Source organism: Copadichromis virginalis, linkage group LG13, assembly GCF_057382275.1.
Source record: "Copadichromis virginalis isolate Kocher_CV1m ecotype Utaka linkage group LG13, C_Virginalis_male_GT1.1, whole genome shotgun sequence".
Taxonomy (NCBI): domain Eukaryota; kingdom Metazoa; phylum Chordata; class Actinopteri; order Cichliformes; family Cichlidae; genus Copadichromis; species Copadichromis virginalis.
The window spans coordinates 27,004,513-27,024,553 of record NC_140630.1 but is presented as its reverse complement, the minus strand read 5'-3'; the positions used below and the strand labels follow the sequence as shown (position 1 = coordinate 27,024,553).

At 40.3% G+C, this 20,041-nt stretch overlaps 1 protein-coding gene across 3 annotated transcripts in view; it reads left to right on the top strand.

Annotated features, from left to right (window-relative positions):
* The first annotated feature begins 289 nt into the window (after positions 1–289).
* Positions 290–20,041, top strand: part of rmdn2 (regulator of microtubule dynamics 2) — a 39,349-nt gene continuing 19,597 nt past the window's right edge. The window contains exons 1-4 of one of the 3 annotated variants that reach the window (XM_085478314.1): positions 290–343; positions 3,502–3,956; positions 18,157–18,334; positions 18,424–18,526. In XM_085478314.1, coding sequence (XP_085334440.1) covers positions 3,511–3,956; positions 18,157–18,334; positions 18,424–18,526 — 727 coding nt within the window. In that variant the 5' untranslated portion in view covers positions 290–343; positions 3,502–3,510. Of the gene's footprint in view, positions 344–2,067; positions 2,160–3,501; positions 3,957–18,156; positions 18,335–18,423; positions 18,527–20,041 lie in introns of those variants that run through there. The other 2 variants (XM_085478315.1, XM_085478316.1) reach the window with 2 other exon arrangements.

Here is a 20,041-nt window from a genome sequence, read left to right as displayed (position 1 = left end):
AAAAGGATGATTAAAAAAAATACAAAACTCAATGATTTTTGGCCTTTGCCATAATTCAAGGTCACCTTTTTGGAGATTTGTATTGGACATGATATATGTTGATAACTAGATAACTAGGGAAACTCTATCAGATAAAGCTTGATATCCTTGAAGATCTTTTTTTTAGGCTTTAGTGTTTCTCTGTTTAATCAGACCATGTAAGGACAGTTCCATGACTGCAGAGTGCAGGTCCAAGGTTTATGCAGTGATAATACGTGTGCTTAGCAGTTTTTTTAAATCCTGGAGGACATTCTGCTCAGGCTCACTGCAGAGAGACACTTGTGTGAGTGAAGCATACACAGCGGTGAGTCATTGTTTGTGCTTATTATTTCACAATAATTGCTACTAGTTTTACATAAAAGGAATTTTAAAAACTAATTAGATGACAAAGCCTTTGCACTTTCGTTAGAGATTGTAATTGTAAAGAACATAACATTTTGAAGCAGTTATTATCTGTGTTTTCTAAATGCAGTTCTGGCACATTTGCTATTGTAGTGGACCTTGATCACTCTTTGCCTGATTATTAACTCGCATGTTGAAGCCAAGTTGAGAAAAAATTGAAGCGAGGAATGTTTAGAAACTGAAAAATAAATTGACAGATGCAACAAGTAAAGTTTAAAAAAGGTGACTGCAGTGCAAACATTGGAGTGCAACAAGAAGGAAAAGGATCTGAATGGCATATAAGGATGTTGTTTGTGCATTATCCATTTCATATCAAAGCTCACTTTATCAACATGAAGGACATGTTTCACAGAGATAGTTGGAAGATAGGAAAAGGCATGTTCTGTGATTTGTTTTTGTTCTGTTAGAGTGTAGGCCTGTACTGCCACGTAGAGCATATGCGAGCACACGTTCAGCTGAATATACAGTAATGTGCAAAAATCTTTAGTCAACCCTATTTCATTTCTTATTCTTCAGAAATAGTTTTCCAGGATTCTTGAAAGATGTCAAAGCTCTTCTTTACATGTTTGCTGCCTTTTGTTCTGTACTCAGCCAATCCATGGTTGATAGTATTCCATTATGTGAAAACTTTGAAAGCCCTTTAGACAATCTGGAGAGCCTTCAAAACAATATAGTCTGTCTCTTGGGAAGAAAAATAAAAATAGGACAGGGCTAGATCAATGCTGTTGCACACTACACAGTAAGCAGTATTAGAATTGTTAAAATTAGAGCTGGAGCCTGAGAAGTCTCTTCCATCAAAGCCACATCGTGCTCTATGCATGTAAGCACAGTGTAGCACAGATATGCATTTTTGACAGCCAACAGGGTTTTAGCTGCATCAGTGGGAGTAACTGAAATGGTCCACCCACATTCTGCCTGGTGAAATAGAAGCAGTGGCTCTTACACCGTTGCTTCTCCCAAATGAACATACTCAAAAGAAATCAGTAACTAACAAAATAAAGTTTCTTGTGCACTGAGGGTAGAGGGTAGAAAGGATTGCTTTTATGAATGGCTTAAATACAGACAGGGAAGCAGACCTAATGTAAATTTGGAGTTTTCTTTCTACTAAACATGTCATTAGTGGCCCTGTGATGCATTAGTGACCTGTGCAGGGAGTATCTTGCTTATCACTCTATGACAGCTATGCCATGAGAACCTTCTGTCCCCTCAGAATAAGAGGTTAAGAAAAGGGATAGATGAATAAATTAATTAATAATTTTAGAAATGTCTCATTGAAATTTAAAATGTGATTTTCAAGAGAAATCTTGTGACAGCAGAAACTGCAGCGGTGGCAGAAATTACAACAGATATATTCTAATAGCTATGCATTAAATATCTGAAGTGGCCAAAAAAGGGCTCAATAAAATATAATGTAGAACACAGATAAGGCACAATAGCGCAGTGACAAAAGTCATTGCAATACAGGCTTTCTTTATTATTATTATTTTCTTTTTTTCATATATATATAGCCCATTCATAAACTCGTCGACAGCATTCTATTTACCAGTTTAACCAAATATATTAAACATAAGCACACAGAACCATCAGCAATCAATTTTTGTTTTTGGCACATAACCGGAACTCTTCCTTTCGGCGCCTGAGCCAGCACGGAATGTTTTTGCTGTCGCACCAGATAGCTGTCAAGCCGACAAGTGCCTCCTTCCCTACCTTACAGTAAGGTGTATATTAATGTCACTTTTCATTACTTTTACGTACATTTTGTTCATGTAAGACCTCGAGATGATTCTCTGTTACTGAAAGCGATCAATTTATGTTTTTGTATCTGTGTGACGTTAGCGTGTCGCTCTGTTTTTAACGTTGGCACGTCGTTTGGTAACTGGCGACTAAGAGCTAGCAGCATAACTTCATGATATTGTAAGCTAATTAACACAGATATCTTCTGTGCTTCTAGTGAAGCTGTGGTATCTCATAGGGTACTGCTAAGGAAAACCGTGAAAGCTTTTAAATTTCTTAATGTGCTCGGGCTGCAATAGCTGCTGTTTGACTGCTGGCTGACACGCTCCCTTGAAGATTATGTGTTGATCCAATTATCTGAGGCTAGCCACTACTAGCATGTGTCTTTGTTTAAACACTTTGTTGCTGACTAATGTTAGAAATTTCAGTGCTGGCAGAGTCTCGTTTTATGTGTTTCATATCTGGTGCTTCGTTAATCAGAAAGGGGTTTAAATGCTAAAGTTGGTCGGAAGTGTAATGTGAATTTAAATGCCATGATCATTTGTCTTAAAGAAAGCAAAGTATAGCCTATTATCCAAACAGGGGAATGTTGTTTTCCGTATAGTTAAACTCTCGCTGTTGTGTCCTTGCTTCACTTTTAGTAGACCCTGTGCAGGCAAATCTTTCTGCAAGAACTAAGTACATATTGAAATCAGTGTTGACAATGCTCCTTTCAGACACTGATCATTCATGCAAGTCATGAGACACATGTGAGTGAAAGGGCTTTTGTTTTTCTCTGTTAGCATGGTGGAAAAAAATTATATCATGGAAAATTTTCAATATTTTCCATCATTTTTTTTAAGGATGTGAAAATCAAATATATTTTAAACCCATTATATTGAAGCTATAGTGTTTCAAGCACTTTAAAAGCTCAAAAAATGTAGCAAACTTATCATAACATATTAAACTCATTTTGAGGAAATGGCTGTTCAAACAGTATAAATACAATATATCTCTGAGTTTAGTTCAGTTCACAAAACCACAGTCATGTAGAAGAATGCTGGCATGAGAGCTGCGCTTATGATAATTATAGACACCCTTCATGGGGAGGGTGAGCCACAGAAGGTCAATGCTGAAATGGCTGCTTGTTGGCAATAGTGTTGTATCAAAATGTACTCATGCAAAGCTGACTGGAAGGGAGAAGTGTGGTAAGAAAAGGTGTGAAAGCAAAAGGGATGGCCGCAGCCTCAAAAGAATTAGCAATTCATTAACTACAATCTTCCTTTCACAGCAAAGTTTCTGCAGTCAGTGACCCTCAGGTTGTTTTTTTTCTTCGCGTATCTTCAGGTTTGCAGGATGGCCCAGACAGACAGCAAGGTACTGGTTTTGGGAGCGTTGGCTGGAGTGGCTGGTGTCAGCTTGGCTGTGGTGTGTTACCAAAATTTTAGGTCTCGGCGAAGAGGCTCGTGCCTGGGATTCCAATTTCACCATACTAATGAGCAAGGGTATGGTCTCACGCTGGTGGATGGTCCTGGTCTGCCCAGCGGTCAGGCCGAAGTGCTGGATCGCCTTGAAGCCCTGATTCAGTGTGTGTCAGAGCTGAAGGATGAAATGAAGGCGTTGAAGAACGCTCTGCCATCGCTGCAAGACCAGGTCAGAGAGGAGTTCAGGGGACGTGAAGAGGCACGGCGAACTGGCTCTCTGCACAGGACTACGCCAACACGAAGGAAAAGAACTGCGGCCACTGTCGCTGAGGCCAGAGCTACAGGCCGGAGCTCAGAGGAAGCAGAGAGTGAAGGAGGGTGAGTACTTTAAAAGCTGAAAACAGTTTTCCCTTTTTATTATCTGGTTAGAGATTTCTTAATAATGTCTGAGCAAATGTACAACAACATCAGAATCTTTTCCATTAACAGATTCTATGACAGTAATATGCTTTCCTGAATTGTCTCTCAGCAAGCCATAGAAGTCATTTGACTTCCTCCAAAGCGCTCTTTTGCTCACATACACGTAGATACATATAGACTTAAACTGAAAATATCAGATTAACAGGATTCACACACAAAATTATGCCCAACCTAAACAAATGCTACTTTTTACTTACAATTCCATCCCATTACACCAGCCTCACTAGCTGCAGCAGTTTTGAATTTTGAGTGATGAAGAAGCCGCTAGATCGAATAAATAGATACATCTACAGCACATGAGGTGCACATATTTTATGTGCACCTCATGTGCTGTTAAGGAACACACACTGCATGTGGCCAATCTGCCAATATCACAGTACTAATGCTGATACGCTGATGCAGGAAGTGCAGTGGCTCAATAATAATGACATATTTGTAAAGTAAGACTATTGTGTCCTTCACTGTTCTTTCTTTGTGAATTATAGAATAGGGATTAAGTGAGTAACACTTAGTTTGTCTCCATAAGTCAGTTACAGACTTCTCTATTGCAGTTTCTGGCTTAGTTTCATAATTGTTACACCCTTAACAAATCTTAACATTATCACAGAAGCGAATCTGTGTTGTAAGAAAAGCATGTGCTGCAATTAAAGTTAAACAAAAGATAATGCACACTTGTGGTCTGTTTTAAGATGTGGGAATGAACAGGCACTTAAGAAGAATTCTAATCTCACTTTTATTTCATGTTCTGTGAAGGGAAAAGTATATGGTTTTCTGTGGTTTCCTGGGAGCCAAACAGCTAGTTAGATTAAAGTGACGTGAAGTGAGTCACTGAGCAAAAAGGGAACCTGTGATCTGGCTAAAGCAAAAGCCCAAAATGAAACAGAAAGCACACGCAAAAAAAATCAAGAGTTCCAATTTAATACAACAAAACAAAACAGACACTTTGATAAAGATGAAGGGGAAGATGGGACTGATTAGGATTTAGAACCAGATGTGGAAACTGTGACTTACCTGTAGTGATTTGCACTGTTTGCCTGTAACACAACCATTGTTGTGGTTGTGTTACTAAGGCAAACTATAGAACCAGTGTGTGAAATCATATAGGTATCCAGAGGAGTTATCTGCTGCTAATCACATGTACTTGATTATCTGAGCATCAGCAACTGTAAATATGCTGAACGCTGATGTTTTATCAGTTTGCAGGTCTGGAGGCTTCAGGTGTGTTAGTTGCTGAGGAGGACAGATATCAGCTGTTTGTTCAGTCTGGGAAGGGTTATATAGTTGTTTCCTAACAATTTGGAGTTCATCATTTATACAATGAGAAGGATTGAATAACAAGTGAATAACCTTCAAGACGAATATCAATATTCCCAGGAGTGGAAATCCCAGAAAATTCACCACAAGGTCAGGCTCTGCAGCGCTCAAAGAATCTCAGACATAACTCCTCAGTTAGAATGTTAAATATTAGCCATGCCACCGGACAATGATCCCAAGCAAAGTAGCAAATCTGCAAAAGAGTGACTGAAAAAACAGTCCAGTCAAAGTCCAGATTTCAATCTGACTAAAATGCTGTGCATAAGTGAATGCCCACAAATCTCCCTGACCTGAAGCAAGAGTGGGCTTTTATATCTTCATAAAGTATAGAGTATGAATAAGTTTTTATATGGACACAAAGAATCTGTGACATTGTTCCACCGTTTGTCCAGCACACTTCACTCAGTTACACCCCATGAGCCTGTAGAATATAACAGTTGAGTAAAAGGTTTGAAAATATCTGCCTCACTTTATGGTTGAAGAGCAATAAATGTAATTATATTATAATCAGTTTTATGCTAATTATCTATATCCATACAATCATCAGGCTGTAGTCATTTCTTACTGAAAGTAGTTCTAATCACAAAGAAGCAAACAGAAAAATAAACTGCAGATAAATATCTTAACAGGTGGTGAGTGGTAAATTAGTTTCGGGTTAGTTTACACGTTAACAGCCGTATTTGTTGATCATTATCTGCTTTTAGGAGACTTTTGGCCCACCTACTTTACCAGTTAAACCCGCTTGCTGTTTTTTTGCATTAAATTATATATCGTTAGCTTCATAGCATAATTGCCTAAGTCATTTGACTAAGTCAATGACTTAGGCACTTATGCTATGAAGCTAACGATATGTGACAGTATGTAGAAATGCCTCAGGTGCTGCAGATAACAGCAGACCAATCAAACACCGCATGCCCAGTCATCCACCCCCTGCCAAGATGTCTTGAACTCATGCCAGCCATAGATAACATGTCTATTGTGAATGGACAACCAGCTAAAATCTCATCTTATCAAAACATTATCAGCAGTTAAATAAGGACGATTAATCCGGGGCCTTAATATTTTCACCGGTTAGGAGCACTTAAGTTTTTGTTGGACCCAACAGAGACAATCTGAACATGCAAACTCTCAAACTTGTATAAACTGTGAGCACCAAATCAGAAAGAGGATATTTTAGCATGCTTTATCCAGCCACTTAACCTGGATTGACCCCCTGCTTTATTTATGGAGGAAGTGGAGTATGTCAAGTGCCATAGAGACATCACAACACTGGGTGCAGCTCTATTCACATCCTAGCCGCGCTCTTTTTAGGTGTGCAGTGAGCCTTGGATCAGAGGTGCATGACTCCTCCCCATCTCTGTTACCATCCTCCCAGTGATTATCGTACTGCCTTGGAGCAGATTTTTTAAAAAACAACTTAAAGTAGGCCAACTGAACATCCAGCGTGCTCTGAGTGTTTAATTAGTGGTGTGCTTGTTGCTTGTGCCAGTAGCGCATGAATTACTTTAGTTGGATCTTATTTAGAAGACACCAGGAGCCCTCTTTCATGATGTATAAACTTTTCAGGTCGCTACCACTGCCCTCCTGATTGGCTAAAGAAACAGTTGGGAGGTGTCAGACTGCCCTCTAGCAAATGTGTTCACAGGTTTTGAGTGACAGCCATCGGCCGCATCAAATGCTCCTAATTACAGTTGGGGTTATTATGCTTTAAAAGACATCACATCACGCACACACCTCCTATAATTAAAGAGCCTTTCCTGCCGCTCTGTTATTTGTAAGAGCAGAGGGTGTGGGGGTTAGCTGGGAACAGTGGAGTGAAGAAATTCCAGCCCCTTAGGGAGTGAGCGGCGTCCCCCTCCTAGTTAAGATTTCTAATCCTCACATCCATTTTCAAAAGCCTCTTCGTGTCTTTTCAGCCGTCTCGAAGCACAATATCTCCACAAATTATCCCCGTAAAACCCACACTCTAAGCATTAAGTAGAAGATATTATGAGTTTGCTGAAATCCAAATCCTTAAGATTAGCAAGATTAGTGCATTTTTTTTCACATAAACATTTCAGGTTAACATTTTACCTCTCTGTAGGGGCAGGGATAGCTCAGTAGGTAGAGTGGTGGCCCCATGATCGGAAGGTCGGGGATTCGATTCCCCTGAACAGCTACCCTGAGGTACCCCTGAGCAAGGTACCGTCCCTACACACTGCTCCCCGGGCGCCCAGTGGCTGCCCACTGCTTCACTGAGTGAATGGGTTAAATGCAGAGAGGGATTTTCCCCACGGGGACCAATAAAGTACACTTTCTTTCTTTTCTTTCTTTCTTCCAGAAAAAGCAGGTGAAAAAGAAAAACTATCTTAATCTTTATGATTTGCTAACAGCACAGAGGAGAAAGAAGCAGGTTTCCAACAGAGGGCATCGTGCAAGTGTAAACAGGACCTTCAACCAATCCGAAAGCAAGCTCTGCTGCAAAACATGATATGTGCACATCGTGACCAGGCAAAGGCACTTTTTTCTACCTTTCTGGAGGTCATTCCTTCAAGTGTAATACTTTTCTGTTTGCATAATTGCAAAGATTATTTTTATGAATCAACTTTGTCCTCTGTTTACAAAGAGACTTCAAGTGTGACCAGTGTTGGCAGTACAGCCTGCCTCCAACCTGAGTGCAATAATGTGTTTTACTCAAACAAGAGAACAATTAGTGTGACATAATGGCAGAGTTACAGAGGGGCGTAGTGTTGATCAAAAGCGGGTACAGGGTCAAAAGTTCCAGCTGTTTACTCCATTCACTGCTCATGTGTCACGGCGACTTCCTCAAAGCTACCTTTCTGCAGGTAAGCAGACCCATCAATCACACTGTCTTTGTGCCAAGCTGTCAGAGGCCTCATTTAAAGGTGTCTTGTAGGAACTTGTAAATCCTCAAACAGTTCCCACTGAGTTTATTCACATCACGTCGCTGTAGCTCAAGGACATTACCACTTCTTTTTTTCCTTTTCCAAAAAAACAAGCATTTATGACATCGGATAGTTGTTGATTTAAGCAGATTTAAGAAGGAGTTTTGTTTAGCGGCGGGCAAGCCTGATCAACACACAGAAATGTTTAGAAAAAAAAAAGAAGTTCATTGTCTGCTTTGTGATTAAAAGATTTAGTCTAACTTCCCTGTGACGTCATGCAGGTGTTGCTTCGCAGCTGTCCATATCCACTACATTCACGTCTATGTCCTCAGATTATTCTTCAATGAAAGGCTATTAGCCAAACAAACACATCTGTTAACTCGAGGAAAATAGTTTATACTATGCACCCATTTCAGCTGTCTGATGCTTTTCTCGTCAAATTGGCTGGTCTCTGACCTATATCTGTTAAGTTTGACCACCCACGTCTCCCTTTTAGGTTGCTTCTTTATAGACCCGATCTTATAAACGTGATGCAAAAAAGGCATTTTTTTCCATTAGCATTTTAATCTGTTAAACAGTTTCAGTCAAACATTGTTTAATCAAGTTTTCGCTGTACAGTATTTAATCCGTATTTATATTAGAGATGGCACAATACCACTTTTTTATGTCCGATACCGATATCATGAATTTGGATATCTGCCGATAGCAATATAAATCCGATATAGGATATATATATATTCATAGTCCACCAACACTGATCAATCTAATAAACTTAAACCTACACCATCCTCCCTATTGTGGTATTTTAAAGAGTACTTAGTGGAAATATTAAACAACCTAACTAATAGGGTTGCCAGCAAAAAAAAGAAAGAAAGAAATAGGGACCCCCCCCCCCATAATGCTTAATTGACGTAATCAACTTGAATTTAAAGCACGTGTTAAAAAAAATGCACAGAAGTCTATAATTTTTCTACAGTAATTAAATAGATTCAACATCTTTCTTCAACAGAATTGCAAAGGAAAAAGTACAGTAGCTTTCTAGGTTATAAATTTGACTTAATAGTTACTACACTCAACAAAAATATAAATGCAACACCTTTGTTACTGCTCCCATTCCCCATGGGATGGACGTAGAGACCTAAAATTCATTCCAGATACACAATATAACCATCCCTCCCAAACAGTGGTCACAAATCAGTCCAAATGTGTGGTAGTGGGCACATCTGCTATATTGAGATAATCCATCCCACCTCACAGGTGTGCCACATCAGGATGCTGATCTGACATCATGAGTAGTGCACAGGTGTACCTCAGACTGCCCACAACAAAAGGCCACCCTGGAATGTGCAGTTTTGGACTGATTTGTGACCACTGTTTGGGAGGGATGGTTATATTGTGTATCTGGAATGAATTTTAGGTCTCTACGTCCATCCCATGGGGAATGGGAGCAGTAACAAAGGTGTTGCGTTTATATTTTTGTAGAGTGTATATACAATAATGGATTTCTATACATTTTACATCAGATGAAAACTTTGGTTGTAAGATTCAGATAATTATTTATTAAAAGCTAGACATGAGAATTAGAAAGAAAAGTATGTTTTTGTGCCCCTCTTTCCCTGTTAATGCCCTACCTGCCCCCCTGGCAAAACTTTGCTAGATCCTGGTGTAGAAAGTAATCTTAAATAAATTCTAACAACAGCTTATCAAGCTTAAACGTGCTGCTGTTGTTCAGCCCGGTTTCCTCTTTCTGCCGCAAAGTGGGTGAAAAACAAACAAGAGAGACGGGGGTCGCGACAGAAAAGCCGATCAGCTGATTGTTGATCAGTTTCAATTTGAAGTAGCAGCAGGAGAGGGAGGGGGAGAGAGGCAGTCGCTCCATATATCGGTTGTTAAGCTTAACGTGGGAATGCTTTACGAACATTCAGAGATGAACTTACACACTTGCTTTACTTCTCTGGGATAGCTTTCTCCAAAATGAAATTCTGGTTTGGAAGCACGTAGTGAGGCTCCAAATGCTCAACCAGACCGCCAACAGGTCTCGCACGCCACTCTATCACGAGACGCACACCGCTCAGACGTGCTAAGGTCATGACCCGGGTTACGCTGTGTCGCTAGTTTTGTGAGGTGCTTTTGTGATATTTAATGGATCGGATTACATTTTTTATTTCTCTCCGATATCCGATCCAGTAATTTAGGTCAGTATCGGACCGATATGTAATATTGGATTGGTCCATCTCTAATTTATATTCAGATGATGTGGTATAGAGAGTAAAGGTTGATGCTCACTCATCTTAATGAGATCGGTTATTTTGCAGGTGGCCATTAGCACCAACACTTTTGACCAACAATTGCTCCTCCAGATGTATAGAACTCTTGCTAGTTGGCCAATTCACCTTTCAGGACTTTCTAGAATATAATGAATTTTACTGTCGTCATGAAAAAATAAATTTATAAAGTTAAAAAAAAATCGAAATAATTAATAAATTCCATTTAGGTTCTGTTACTAATATAATGAGGTCTTCATAATCAGTCCTAAACAGATGGCCTGTTCTGCTTTTAGTGTAATGTCACTTTTTGCGTTGCTTTTACTGTTTCCACAGCAGAGCTAAGACAAACTTCCTTTCAGCTTTCTCTTCCAAACTTTGCAGGACAGCTGTTAGTAGCTGGTAGCTAGCATTAACGCTCTTGCTATTCGGTGGCATCATTTGGGGGGGGGATTACAATTAGTCAATTTATCAGCAAGTTGATTATATTGGCTGTTATTAGCTACTTGATAACCTATTGGTGTCAGAATTTACAACGGATAAAAAAATGACAGAAACACCCTTCAACTATGTAAGGAGTGTTACATTGTATAGTTTGCCCAATAGAGGGCAGTAATGTTATCGGCATTAAAAATCCTGTATTAATCATGCTCTAGTGTCAAATGATTCATGTTGCTTTGTTGTTTTCTCCTTTAGAGTGAAGCGTTTGCTAATAATTGTTGTGTCATATAATTAGAACCTCTGAGTTTGCTCCATGACGCTCCTGGTAGTCGGTAATTTTGTATGTTGAAACCCTTGAAAAGCCACAGTGGGTGTTTTGTTTATTTTCCTGTTCATCGGTATAGTAGTATTGGAAAAATTCACGTCAAGCTTGAAAAACTGGAATACCGATACTGTTCCAGTTTGCTTCCCAGTACTAATTTTAGTCTGCTTCAGCACTAATAATGCAGAGAGAGGTTGATCAGGACAGTGATTTAGCTATTACAACTAATCAGGTGCACAGAGTCTGTGGGTCAGTCATCATTTCAATTCAACAATTTATGTATATAATCATAGTGTGAATATATCTAAAACTACCAAATCTAGTCATTCACTGACTTCCAGTTTGCTCTGTGGGCTTTATGGGCCTACATGTCTTTCACTGGAAAGCTCTTTGAGCTGTGTTCTTTACTCTTTGCTGTTCTTATTTGTTTTGCTACAAGAACAAAGCAACATTTGGTATTCTCAAGAAACGTGCTGCTGCCACCCTGCTGTCAAATCCTCTGTCACTAGAGTTATGATCCTTCCTAGCTGATTAAAAACCTTTTCCAGCTAATGGAAGCAATCCATCACAACACATCAAACTCAGGAAGTTGTGTAATAAAACACACAAAAAGAGTAACCTGTCGGATAAATTGCTTATTCTATACTCTGTTTCTTATTTACTGTGTATTGCCAAACACTCTGCTGTAATTTATTTTATCTTAAATATCTTTGTGACCTTCTAACAGGTTTATTGGTCACATTGATGACTCTCATACACGTGTTTCTTTCCTGTTTACTTTTGGCGACATTGCAGCTAAATGTCAAATGTGCAGCTGTGTACATCCCCACTTTCAAAACTTGTTTATTCATCTGCTATTTCAGGAACAACATTTTATCATATCCTAATAGAAGTGCTATTTATGGATACACAGTAGAGATAAAAATAACGTGGCTGGAATGAATGGCTCTATTCTTTATTAATGTGCAGTGTCATCTTGTGACTGTGAGAAATGAATGATGCGTTGTTTATCACCCACATCTTTTTCCAGCACAACGCAGGGGGTCATGTTGAGAAAGTCAGTGACGCTGTCAGTTGGCTTGTAGGTCGGTAGGGAAAGTGAAAGGTGACATCAGCGTTTTTAGGGGGAGGGATGGAGAAAACTGGATTCGCTCCAGTCAGTCAGGCATTGTTTCACAGCAGGCTTTCATTGGACCTGTCACCAGACTCTGAATAAGCTGAGCTGCATGCTCTTAGGCCCGGTGATGTTGGGATGGTAACTGGGGTTTTGTTTTGAAGGCGGTAACCGTGGAAACTGCCATTAGTAAGCTCTATTAAGAGGTTCCTTCTTTGCCCCCTTAGGCTCTACACACTGAATGATCTCCCCTAGGGAGCACACAGCCTGTTTGAAAATGAAAGTAAAGCTTCAGGAACCATTAACGTTGCAATGGGGAGTTACAGTGTTGTTCACAGCTTTGTGCATGGTGCTGATTACAAACCAAGAAGTTCTCTTTTTACAGGATCCAGTACTGACTGGATAAAATTAATTATGAACCCATTTTTAGGGGGTTTCTTTCAATTAGCAGCATTTGAAACTCCATGCTGTGTTACCAAAGCTCTACTTTTTTTTAAAAAAAACAACAAGGGGAGGAGGAGGAGGGGTTGCTGAGCCACTCTGTTTAGGGTAAAATCATGTCGCAAGTTTATTCTTGGAGCAATTCAGCAGGCAAAACAAACCAAGAATAAACTTGTTACATGATTTTTGGCAATTATATTTAGCAATTCCTTTTTAATTAAATTTTTTTATATTGAGCTTGTGTTCACACTACTAATAAACACCTGTTGGATAAACCTCTAGAGCCATGCAGCACTTGCTTTTTCCCTGTATATTGTTATTATTTTCTTTAGGTGTTTCCATATAACAGTAATCTCCATGAATTTAAGCTTGTAAAGCTATTTGTTATAAATTCCTCTTTGTAACACTTCACTTGGACTTGGGCTGGACTTTTAATCTGAATGAGCTGAATGATGTAATCGTAAAGTGAAGACATTATTCACTTTTCTCATTGTCACGCTATATGGGGGTGGCTGTAGCTCAGGTGTAGAGCATCTACTACTTAGAACGTCGGTGGTTTGATCCCTGGCTGCTCCAGTCTGCATGCTAAATAGCCAAGATACTTACCCCAAGTTAGTTTCGGATGTATCCGTATGAATGTGTGTGAATTTTAATTAGAAAGGACTCAAGCATAGAAAAAAATGCATGTATGAATGGTTGTGAATGGGTGCTCAGGTGTATTAGAAAAGCACTATAGAAGAACCAGTGCATTTACCATTTATCATTCTGTGTGATGCTGTGCAAAATCTAATACATAATTATCCATGTTTGCTACATTATCTGGTAGTTATCTGTTAAATGCTTTGACCAAATGGTCAATTTTCAGGGTCATACCGAGGTGTCAAAGATTATGATCGAAGTCAGTCATTGTTTTTCACTAATCTGCACCATGATTATAGTCACAGAAGGTCTCTCTCCCTTTCTCTCTCTCTCTCTTGTAATACTGTTGTCTTTGTTTGTGAGGTCCTTTCCCTTACCCAAACTTAATTAGATTTGTTCTTTCAGAGCTATGCGCTGCTAGTAACACCGCCAACATAATAATGGTTCCTGTACAAACATATGTACATTACATAAACACACAGTAAGACAAATAGATTCTTAGCTTCTTTTTCTTTCAACTCAAGTGATTCATGAACCGTGGAATGGCGTGACAGGAATACGTTGATCACTCAGTACGCCACTGCCTGTCTCTCCACCCGAGAGGGAGTGAGGGAGGGAAAAAGGGCTGTTGAATGAATTAAAAAGACAAAAGGATGAATGAATGAGAGAATGAATGACTAGTGCAGTGAGGCTAAAGATAAATGCAAGGCTTTTTTTTTTGGTGAAAGTTAGTGCAGCGTGCTGTGTTGCAGCTAGACCAAAAAAAAAAAGTAAGAACACAAAAGCACCCACATTCAAATTTTTTTAAGCTGAAATGTATTGGCCAATAAATGATTTGAGCTTCGCCTGCAGGTATTAGGGTTTACTTTGGGGTTTAGTGTGCAGAGGGAGATTGTAGCAAGTCTGCCAAAGCCTTGCTACAATCTCAAAATGATGGTATAAAAACAAACGGAGATTAAAATATGTATGAGGCAAAGTCTGGTTTCTTTTGCAGTTACAGAGATTCTCTGTTTCCTGCTAAGCTGCTGAATGTGACAAGCCAATGAATCAGTTATTTAAACTCCTGACTAATGCTAAAAAAATAAAAATCAATCCTGTAGTTAAAAATTTGGACTTTGGAGCAATAAGATTTACCCTTGCTGAAAACACTCTTGCAACCTTGTTTTAAACTGTGCTAACTAATGTTTCTAATGACCCAAGTTTTAATACATATATCTGATTTTATTTTTATTATTATGTATTTATTTAGATATTTGGATATTTGTTATGTGCAACACATGAAAAGCCAGATCCACTAAATGGGGAAAAATATGCTCCGTTCTAAAAACAATCAGTTTATTTCAATATCATGTCTTATTTCAAAAAATAAGACATGCTTTTTTTTCTCAGGAATAAATATCAGCACAGTTGGCAATAAACTAAATAGAGAGCAATTCACATTTAACAGAAATTCACATTCAGTTATTAATTTTGTGCTAAGGAACCTTCCTCTTTTATAGGACTATAACCAGATGCATCCAGCTGGCAGCCAGCTGAGTTGACGCCCTTCAGGTTGTGTTCATTTAGACTGACAACATGTTGGCAATCTGTCTGCATTTATAAATTATACAGCAAATATTTGTAAACCTTCAACAATCTCTCTGAGATTTATTTCAGTCAGTTCAAGTCAGGCTGTGACTATTTGACTGAATGGCTGTTATTTAAATGTATTTAATAAAATATCAACATCTAGTGTCCCTGTACAGATATTGCTGTATGGTTGTGTTTTTTCATTTTCTCCTCCACCCGTAGACTGTTCTGATGTAGAGGTCTTTCACTGTTGCAAAAACTCACGTTACAAGTGCATGCATTTCGCTCACAAATGATAAAAAGTAAGGCAGAGGGGGCATCTGAAGTTAAATGGTAAATGGCCTGTATAGCACTTTACTTAGTCCCTATGGACCCCAAAGCGCTTTACACTACATTCAGTCATCCACCCATTCACACACACATTCACACACTGGTGATGGCAAGCTGCATTGTAGCCACAGCTGCCCTGGGGCGCACTGGCAGAGGCCGGATACTGGCGCCATCGGGCCCTCTGACCACCACCAGTAGGCAATGGGTGAAGTGTCTTGCCCAAGGACACAACGACCAAGGCTGTCGGAGCCGGGGCTCGAACCGGCAACCTTCTGATTACAAGACGAACTGCCAACTCTTGAGCCATGATCGCTCCTAAAGACATCTCGCGGGAAAGAAACCCTGCTCATAGATTCCAAACATTATGGCAAATGATTAATCTTTATGCAGTCCAATTCTCAAATTTATAACAGTGGTAAAAGCGATAGTCCATCCATCCACTTTCTTTCTCTTATCTGGGCCCAGACCTCCCTCTCTACGGCCACTTCCTCCAGCTTGTCCAGGATAACACCTAGGTGTTCCCAGAGGCCTGCTGGGAGATATAATTTCTCCAACATGTACTGGGTCTGCCCTGTGGCTTCCTCTTGGTGGGACCCCAAGATACTTAAACTCTACTGTATGTATTATTGTAGGGTAAACCTTACAATATAAAGCGCCTTGAGGTGACTGTTGTTGTGATTTGGCGCTATATAAAGAAAATTGAATTGGAAAAACTCCTTCACTTGGGGCAGTAACTTGTCCCTGACCTGGAGTAGGCACTCCACCCTTTTCCAGCTGAGGACCATGGCCTCCGACTTGGAGATGCTGATTCTCATTCCTGCCAACCAAGATAGCCCTACAACATCCAGAGCTTTCAAGAACTCTGGGTAAACTTCATCCCCTGGAGTGGATGCCTCCAAGGAGTTGTTTAACTGGCTCAGTGCCCACCATCTGGTTCAAAGGTTACCACCAAGACAGACACCAACCACCTTGTGGCTGCAGCTCAGTGGAGAAACTTCAGCAATTAAGGTATTAAACATGGTCTATTCGGACTCAATGTCCCCATTCTCCCTCGGAATGCTGTCAATGGTGGTAAGAGTTGAAGGTAACCCTCACTATACATTTAGGCACCTGTCTTCACCCAAGTGTCCAGAACATACGGCCTTAGATCTGATGATACGATTACAAAATCTGTCATCGACCTGTGGCCTTGGGTGTCCTTATTTCAAAATCGTGTTCGTTGTGGACAAACTTTGGTTTGCACAGAAGTCCAGAAACAGAACCCTGCTCGGGTTCGAGCTGGGGATCAGTCCACCAGGGTTTGCACCCCTGGCCCCCGCCCAGCACACACTGCACCAGACTCCTACAGCACCTCCTGCGGGTGGCGGGCCTACTGCAGGGTGGGCCCATGTCCCTCATTTGGGATGTGCCTGCCTGGTGTGTCTTAGACTAAGACCCATCCCCAGGCACTCGCCCTTGGGCACCTTCCCCACCTGTCCCGAGGGCAGGGCCCCAGTAACCCTATCCCGGGCTAGGGTGAGATATTCTCTAGATCTTTCACTCATTGGGGTTTTTGAATCACTCTTTGTCTGGTCCCTCACCCAGGAGCAATTTGCCATGGGAGAGCCTACCACGGGGAAAAAGCCCCCCGACAACATAGCCTCTGGGATCCCTGGGAATATAATATTTCTCGGTAGCTGGTCACCTTTCCTACAGTGTAAACTATCATGCACTTAACTGTTTGTATAAAAATATTGATAGGGGTTAAAAAGCATTTTCATTGAAGTAAAATTGATTGAAAAGTGGGAAAAACTCCCATTATTTCAGTGTATAATTCGATTTGTGCACTTGACTTTTACTGTAGTGGCACTTCATCATCAACAGTTGCTTTCTTGGCTAAGGAAAATCTCTGCAGTTCAAATGCCCTCATATTACTCCTGTAATCACTGCACCCAGGTGTGTGTGTGTGTGTGTGTGTGTGTGTGTGTGTGTGTGTGTGTGTGCGCGTGTTATGGGGTGGAACTGGCAAGCAGCCCTGCAGCACAAGGCACCTGTTGGGTCCACAGGGTTTATGTCTGAGGCCCGCTCCGACACATCCCTTCAGAACCATGGCTCACAGCCCAAAACATTCTCTTAACCACCAATGACGCATATGCAGCCACTGCCAACACTTAATAGAAGCCTTTCATATTTTTTACCTTTGTCTGTCTTTCATTTTCACCTGCCTTTTTAATATGGGTATTTTTTTTCTGCCATTGCTATTTAAGTGTTAGCTTAGGGAGTCAGTGTGCGTGTGCAGCCATTGAAAGGGCACCGTAAAACTTCTAACACAGGCATTGCGTGCCTCACAGTGCTAAACAAGTCTCCTTGTGTTTGTGAAAAAGCCTTCAGGTAACTAAAGTTAGACTTTAGGAATTCCTTAAGAGCTAGTATTTTTAAACAATTAACAGACCAACTAAACAAACCTGGTGCCTTTTTTTTTGTGCATAAACAGGCAGTGAATAGGGCTTCTTTATAATCAGTATGTGGCACAGAGTGGCTTGTAAAAATTCTCATGATGACAGGATTTTGATTGATCTGAAAAGCTCAGCTGGGGTGAGTTCACCTCACATGTAGGGCGGTTTATTAATTCTTCTTGAGTTTAGCGTATGCACTTTGCTGATAGCAGGATGGAGACGGTGTGGTCTGCATGTACGCGTTCAGCACAGCTTTCTAATCCACATCAGTAACGTTTAATTGCACATGCTGACAGCAAAATGAAGCTGCACCTCATTCTTTTGCCATTTGTTTGTACTTACAGGTACATGACTGCGCTGACAGACTCAGAGGAGGATGAGCTAAGTGATGCAGAAGAGAGGGATCAAGAGCATCCTGTGGACAAGTTGTCTCTCCTCATTGAGCAGATTGACCGTTTGCATCAGGGCTGTGAGTCTGACAAACGGGAAAGTCTTAATATCCTTTTGGAACAAAGAGAAGAGGTGCATATACATTTCATTAATTCGTGTTTGTCTCCATAATAAATACAAAACAGTGTGATGGAGTTGTGTACTTTCATGTACTTCTCTAGTTTGGACAAAATTCGACATTTCTTTGGCGGCTAACCCGAGCTTACTGTGACGTCCATGACATCAGCTTGACTCTGGAGGAGAAGAAGACCTACGCAGAGACTGGTAATTTACTAAAACTTGTTTCATGTCTCGTTTGACTAGCATTCTACGCTGGATATGAGATGTTATCTTATAATAAATCCGACTGTTACACTGGCCAACCCTCAAAAGTCAGTGTCTCATCTGGAATACCCAAATCCAAATGTGGTTTTAAGCAATGTCAGGGAATTGGCAGGAGTGCTTGGCAAGCTTGGACCAAACATAGCCCTGCATTGGTATTTATCTGTCATACTAGCTTGGATGCAACACGTTCATGTATCTTCAGTATCTTCAGTTAAGCATATTGCTTAAGTTAATTACACAACACTTCTAGAAAAATTCAGTTCTTTAAACAGCACTGAGTCACAACTTCTGCAATGACCAGTGCAAAGATCCTTGTATAGTGTTATATTCTAGTCATTTACTCTAATTTCTGTTCAACGTAAACCCCCAAACATTGGTGTCTAGTACCTCATCTTTTTAATTTCAACAAGTCTAGGTTCTAATTCTAATAAACTCAATGGCTGCTTTTAGGTACATCTGTACAGATGCCCATTAACCTGGATATCTAATCATGTAATCAGTAACTTAGTGCATTTAGTAATGTAGACATGATCAAGACAACCTGCTGAAGTTTAAACTCAGCATCAGAATGAGTACTGAAGGTGATTTTGAATGTGGTGTAGTCGTTGTAGCACAGGCTGGTCGGAGTATTTCAGAAACTGCTGATCTACTGGGATTGTTCCACACAGCCATCTTTAGGTCTGAAAACAGAGAATGGTCAGGCTACAGTTCACAGAGGCTCACCAGAACTACACAGTAGAAGATTGACAAAATGATTGGCTGTGTCAGAATTTGGTGTCAGCAGCATTAAAATCTTGGATCCATCCTGCCTTGTATCAAAGGTTCAGGCAGTTGGCGGTGGTGTGATGCAACAACCTATCTGAGTGTTGTTATTGGCCGTGTCCATCCCGTCATGACCAAAGTGCATCTTCTGATGGCTGCTTTCAGCAGGATAACGTGTCATCTCAGTGATGTTAGTGGTTTCTCTAACGTGGCAGAGTTCACTGACTTCAAAATACCCTCCACTGTAACCAGAGCTCAGTCCATTAGAGTGGCTGTGGGATTTCCTGGATTCCTGTGAGGAATGTTTCTAGCATCTTGTTGAATCTGTGCCACAAAGCAGCAATACTAGCAAGGTGTAATCCATGAGGTGGCAGGTGAGTGTAGGCTCAGTGGAGCTAATGGTACTGTACACTTAAATGAAACAAAGACAGTTTTTCAATTGACGATTGGACTGTTCCAGATGAAAACTGACATTTGTGTATTTTTATCTATAAATTAAAAAAATGTAACAACAAAATGTCTCCTATGAGCTACTTTAAGTGTTAAAAGGATTAGGTGACCCTAGCAGCATTTACAATACTTGTGTCTGAAGTTAACTTCAGAAAATTGTCCTTTTATGTTGCCATCTTTGTCCTGTGTACATAGGTAATACGCTCAAAAAAGAGGATACTTTCATATTAACTTAATGATAAC